Source organism: Dicentrarchus labrax, unplaced genomic scaffold (assembly GCF_905237075.1).
Source record: "Dicentrarchus labrax unplaced genomic scaffold, dlabrax2021, whole genome shotgun sequence".
NCBI lineage: Eukaryota > Metazoa > Chordata > Actinopteri > Moronidae > Dicentrarchus > Dicentrarchus labrax.
The window spans coordinates 13,540,978-13,547,104 of NW_026136712.1; the positions used below are offsets into that span (position 1 = coordinate 13,540,978).

At 41.1% G+C, this 6,127-nt stretch overlaps 1 protein-coding gene across 1 annotated transcript; it reads right to left on the reverse strand.

Moving 5' to 3' along the window:
• Nucleotides 1-6: 6 nt before the first annotated feature.
• Nucleotides 7-5,996, reverse strand: becn1 (beclin 1, autophagy related). The gene is made up of 12 exons (XM_051417217.1): nucleotides 5,837-5,996; nucleotides 5,523-5,655; nucleotides 5,343-5,407; nucleotides 4,783-4,841; nucleotides 4,599-4,689; nucleotides 4,317-4,453; nucleotides 3,970-4,164; nucleotides 3,731-3,877; nucleotides 3,390-3,539; nucleotides 2,914-2,974; nucleotides 2,666-2,808; nucleotides 7-1,259 (listed from the first exon to the last, which is right to left on the reverse strand). The coding sequence occupies exons 1-12, from the start codon at nucleotides 5,837-5,839 to the stop codon at nucleotides 1,091-1,093; spliced, it is 1,353 nt and encodes a 450-aa protein (XP_051273177.1). The 5' UTR covers nucleotides 5,840-5,996; the 3' UTR covers nucleotides 7-1,090.
• Nucleotides 5,997-6,127: the final 131 nt, after the last annotated feature.

The window sequence follows — 6,127 nt, forward strand, 5'->3', positions numbered from 1 at the left end:
AGTGTCTTACTTGATTTGGGAAATAATACACATTTATTGTAAATCACACAAAAATACTTTTACAGATGTTTTATTTTTTTTATCAACTTTCATTCTGGGTATTTATGAATTTAATCATCCACACTGTTTTCAGTAGGATACCATGATGCAGTTACATGAATGTGTCTCAATGTTTGTAATTACATAAATACATTTAATCTATAAGAAAATCTCCACACCAGATTTTTTTTTTTTTACACAGCATGACATGTTTATTAACTAAAATCCAACCACTAATAGTATCCTTCATATCTAAAACATACAAATTCATGTGATGGTGCAGAGTATGAACACAAAGAAGCTGCATCAGTGTACCTCTAAATACAACAGTTTACCTGTAAAGTGTGTAACTGGCAAATGTGATAACTGCATTCAAGGTTAAAGAAATACTGACATACCCGTTGAATACTAAACCTTTTTAATCTATTAAAAATATCCTACCTTGACCATAATTATCACATCATGCTCTTACAGCTTATATAATTGGGACGATGACAAAAAGATTTTCCCTCTCACAGTGATTTCAAAGGTGTGCAGTGCAGGAGAGCAAGGATACCTTGATGAAGTGGTAAGAAGTGTTTGATTTCTTTTAAGTTACATTCAAAGCTGAGGAAGTGTGAAATTGTGTTAATGCAACGTCAGCTTTTGAGAAAAAGCCAGATATTAATTAGCCAATAAAACGGTAAAAAAAAACCCTCAAAGACAGACGTGTAGTCATCTTATGCTGCTCACTTTGAGGGACGTGACTACGATCCTTGCCTGTCTTCAACGCTTCCACCGTTGTCCCACAATTTCTAATCTCCATTGTGCAGCAAAATAGATAGAAATTATTTCCACTTTGTTACATGTACAAACAGACAATCTGGACTGAAGATCTAGCTATTGCTCCATGCATTTTTGTACTAGAAATCCTAAAAAAATACTTGCAAAATGGTGCAGACACAACCATTTCCTTTGGCCAAGTATCCAAATAAGAATCACTCGAAATCCATTTATCGGAGGGGTACATGACTTTCCAAAACTAAACATTACAAGGCACTGTCCAGCAGGTTTATCTGTTGTAGAACTGTGAGGTGACCCAGGCCAGTCCCCACTTCAGGTTGGTGAGCATAAACTTGAGCGCCTTTGTCCACTGCTCCTCAGAGTTGAATTGGGTTTTGATGGAGTAGGAACCACCGCTGCCTCCCGTATCCTCAATCTTGCCCTTCTCCACGTCCATCCTGAGAAATGAAACATCAATCAGAGTCATCACATAAGGCCTGGTGGATGTACTGGTATCAATATTATAATCTGGCATTATATAGTGTAAGAATGTTTTTGACCAGTTGACCCCAATAATGTAGAAGTCTGAATTTCTGTTTTGTAGCTGTGGTGATCTCATTTCATAAGAAAGTCTTGATCACATCTAAATTTGACCAAATACTCCTCAACCACAAGTCTGTGTCCACCAGATTTGTGTCAAAATCTGTTTAAATGTTGACATATCCTTATAACTGACAAAATAACAGGGTTTAAAAGATCTTGTTGGTGGAGGAAGAAAAGACTGAATGGAGATTACTACTTAAGCAACAGCAGGTGCTACCTCAATAAACAAATTTGCCAATTAGATAAGGAAATACTTGACATTGACATAAGATGACATTTAGACCCGAGTCCAACGTGAAAAGGATGTACTGTGTTTGGTGTATTTAATTCCATTAGACATTTCTGATGATTGCTCTGAAGCAGTGGCCGACACTTTTTTTTTTTCCATGGGAGCCACTCCGGCAAGACACAGACAATAAGAGAGTGTTGGAGGAGAGTGATTGATAGGTAAAAAAAAAAATTATTGCTTTATCTTGTACCTTTCTTCTCTTTTTTTTGCAGTCTGTCTGCTAGCCCCCCTAGTTGCTGCATGTTCTGACTTTGAGACTTTGTTTGATTAGAAATTGATCCATCCATGTAATGAGTAACACTCGCCACAATCTATAGGAATATTTATATCATATGATAATGGCAAACCAACCAGTAATTGTTGACAAACATTCATCTGGATCAAAACTTTGGACAGACCAGGAAATGTGCACTAGATTATAAAGGAATATCACATTATGATCCAAGGTTTGATGGCTGCCATCTAGATCAGACATCCCTCTAACTAATAACCTTGTTATTATGTCAAGCCTTAAAGTCTGTGGTACTCACTGTATTACAGGGTTTAACTAAATGCCATACAGTATTATCAGCATAGTTAATGAACATAATAAATTGTGCCATACAAAAATATAACGATAACGATTTGTTGGACTTTGTTGGGCTATCAGAGGAGATTGCTGGAGGTACTGGGAGCTTTTATAAGGCTAGTTACAGTAGTAAATATATTAGTAAAAGTTGTAATGGAGGCTTAGCTTTAATAATTGAAAGGGTTATTCAGCCAAAGCTTCCCCAAATGTCCCTTATTTGCCTCAGCAGAATAATCACAGCAGACAGTTCTCCAGCCCCTCAAGAATAAGTTGAGGTAATAGTTTAGAATTTCTATTCAAACTTCATAAATATTTACAGCTTCATCTTAAATGGCTGCTATAATGCCCTGGTTAATGAGCATGAGGACAAATGTACACATCGTGCTGGCCTTCAGGTATCTGACCTGTATGGAAGGCAGAATCCTGTGTCTCCTTTTTCCACCTCCTCTTTGAACTGCTGGACACAGTCCAGAAAGGCCACCATGGCATGGTCGAATTTATTGTCCCAGAAGAACCTCAGGCCACCTGAGCAGTACAGAGGAAGTTCCTTGACAAACATGAGACAAAAAGGAAGAAAGGGCAGGATTTGAGCCTGGAGGAGTGTATAAATGATGATGGGAGAGCTGGGCTTGAGAATACTGTTATGTATTACCTTGGACTTGTCTGTCAGTGACTCTAAGTATGAGTGGTTTCCATATGGGACAAGACAGTATCTGAAGAGAGAGGAGAAATGTTGAATAATCTTAATTTAATGTTGATTTGAGGAATAACATTATTGTAATGGTAAAAAATACATGATATTTGTAATAAAACTTAAGGATCCATTAATTCTGAGCAACTGAGGTAAAAGAAAGAACAAAGCAACAGAAAGAAAATGAAGATTATATGCTGAGATAGACAGAACATGGAGGAGAGCCGAAGAACACAAACAAAACCTGTAAACTGAAATGGAAGAGGAGTTAAAATTATTATTATGAATATGTATTGCAGATGAGATTCAACTGAAAAACACATTTTAAACTTAATCAGTTGGCTAATACAATGCAAATTGCAAACAAACTGAAATGTGTGTGTGTGTGTGTGTGTGTGTGTGTGTGTGTGTGTGTGTGTGTGTGTGTGTGTGTATACCTCTGGAAGCGCAGCCCCATCTTGTTGGCCAAAGCGTGCAGCAGCAGCACCGTCTGCCCCCAGGCTGCGTTAATCTCATTCCACTCCACTGGGACGCTGGGGAGCCGACCCAGACGGAAGTTGTTGATTGTACCAAACTGGCCGCTGTGCCTGAACAGAAACAAACAATTCAGATTCTCCGTCAATGGGCATTGATTCTATTTTGTCCCGGAGGCCTATAATAACTATTTGCTAAGTGATTGGTTGTCAGAAAAATAAGTTATTTATTCTTAGCATACACAATATGTGTGTGTGTGTGTGTGTGTGTGTGTGTGTGTGTGTGTGTGTGTGTGTGTGTTTACCAGATGTGAAATGTGGCATTGAAGACGTTGGTCTTTTTAAGGCGATCTAGCTGAATCTGGCAGTAACGCATCTGGTTGTCAACACTCTTCAGCTCGTCGTCCAGCTCCAGCTGCTGCCGTTTAAACTCGCTGTACTCCTTTTGGTACCTTTTAGCACAAAGTCAGTGGAAAAAGACGGAGCTGTTAGCTGCTGCATCATTTAGCGTCCAGAACACGTCACCTGTCTACGGGTCACTCACTGTAGCTCCTCTGTGTCCAGCTGCTGAGAGTGCGTCCTGCTCTGGGTTAGTTCTTGGGCCACAGCAGCCCTCTGGTCCTCCACTGCCTCCAGCTCCTGGACCAGAGCCTCCTCCTCCTCCTTCAGCTGCTGCAGCTCTGCCAGCAGGGTCTCCTCTTCCTCCACCTGCAGGTGTGACAGCAGCTCCAGACATTGCCTGAAAATACGGTATATGTTATAACATACACGTAAGCATTTTGGAATCAGCTCCTTAACCAAACCAGGGTTGTAGGGAGTGACACAAACAGCATTTTCCATCTCTTTGAAATCTCTTTAATTGAAAACTGACACATAAAGGATTTAACTCACTTGTAATTTTGGCATTCGTTCTCTGTGATGTTGAGCTGTGTGTCCAGGTGGTCCAGCAGGGTGTCAGTACATTCTTCACATAGCGGGTGGTCCACATCTGTCTGGCCCGACATGATGTCAAACAGGTCACTGGTCACCTGGGTGGGGTAGGATCACAGACAAAAGTGTTCATCTGGTCACTAACGGATAGTCAGATGAGAACAGTTCCCTGACATAGATCACAACCATTAGTTCATCCAAACAAACTGTTTATGTTTGTATTTTTCAGCTGTAGGAGTTTACCTTCAGCCTACGACTAAGGTTTTCCATGGTGCCACCATCAGATGCTTCTCCAATCAGTGTGAAGCTGTTTGCGCTCTCTGTGGACATCATCCTGTAGGGCAAGATTCAGCAGTTCAGTCAATTTTGTCAAACATCCAACTAAAAGAGAATCAACAGCTATAAACTGTAATCATAAAAAACTCACCGTGCAGGAGGGATGTATTTTCTTGACACTCCATCTTGCTTGTTTTCTACAAAGGTCTCCTGGAAGGGAAATGTAATTCTGAAGCTTAGAAATGCTTGCTAACAAACTATTTTCACACACACACACACACACACACACACACACACACACACACACACACACACACACACTGAACTGGAGTAACAAAAACAATCCAGTACTAGAGCCAGAACACTTAATTATATGTTTTTATTGCGCTTTCTGTGGCTATATAAGTAAAGATTGTAGTCACAAATGCAGTTGGCATAAAGATCCACATGTGAACAGTTTCCCTGACACCTCGGTTTTATCCCATCGCTCTGTGATTTTGGGCCGAGGGACTGCTCATACAGAGTGGATACAGGAGCTGAACAATAATGGTGGAGAACAGCTGCATAACACAATAGCACAGATGAATTCCAGTCATTTGGGGTCACACTCATCCTGAACAGTCTACTGAAGTACGTGTGTGAGTGTGTGTGTGTGTGTGTGTGTGTGTGTGTGTGTGTATATATCTTCACATCTTAAGATGCTGTGTCTACCTCTGGTGCTGCCCCTCCCTCGGTGCTGTCAGCCGGCTTGCTGGGAGTCACTGTGACCAACGGAGCTGAGGAGGACAGAGGGACACACACATACAGTCACTACACGACAAACGGAGCACTTTCGACTCACGTTTCCGTACCACAACACCGATAATTGATTACATTTACAGGTATACAAACCAATAAGTTCCTGGATTGTGACTCGGTCGAGCACATTGAAGGATGTGTCCAGTTTGAGCGGCTGACAGCACCGCTGACACACGAAGCTGACCTGCATGGTTGTACTCGACGACTTGGAGCCCTCCATCGCTAGCTACAGGAAGACGTGTAGGGAAATAAAAGCACATTGTAAATATGATCGAGTGGTGTTTAGATTGATTGCAGCTCGACGTAAGATTGGCGTAAGGAGGTTGAACTGCTAGACAGCAGGCTAGCTGACATTAGCTGTGCCGCTGGCTCGTATGTAACTTCCAATCAAGAGTTTATAAACATACCATAGACTCACTGTCGCTTGCGAAGAATAAAAACTATTGCATAATAATCCTGACTTGCGCACAACAACAACAAATCGCCACTAATATGTTTAGCGTGACCGCTGCTTTTTGCGCCTCGGACTTCTCTCTCCACTTCCTTATTGTTGTTTACGGCGGACGTGACGTGTGATCAAACGTGTGCAAGTGACGTGGGATCGCGTCAACCTGACAGTGTGTTCATTGTTCTGTTGTTAATAAAGAATTGATACAAATATAAAGAAAACAGAGGCTAAAAGGTCAAAGGCACACAGT

Coding starts and splice junctions, on each gene's coding strand:
- becn1 (XM_051417217.1), bottom strand. Junction 4,842..5,342: donor AGGGAGGGGCAGCACCAGAG/GTAGACACAGCA, acceptor TTTCCCTTCCAG/GAGACCTTTGTAGAAAACAA. Junction 4,690..4,782: donor AAATACATCCCTCCTGCACG/GTGAGTTTTTTA, acceptor CTTGCCCTACAG/GATGATGTCCACAGAGAGCG.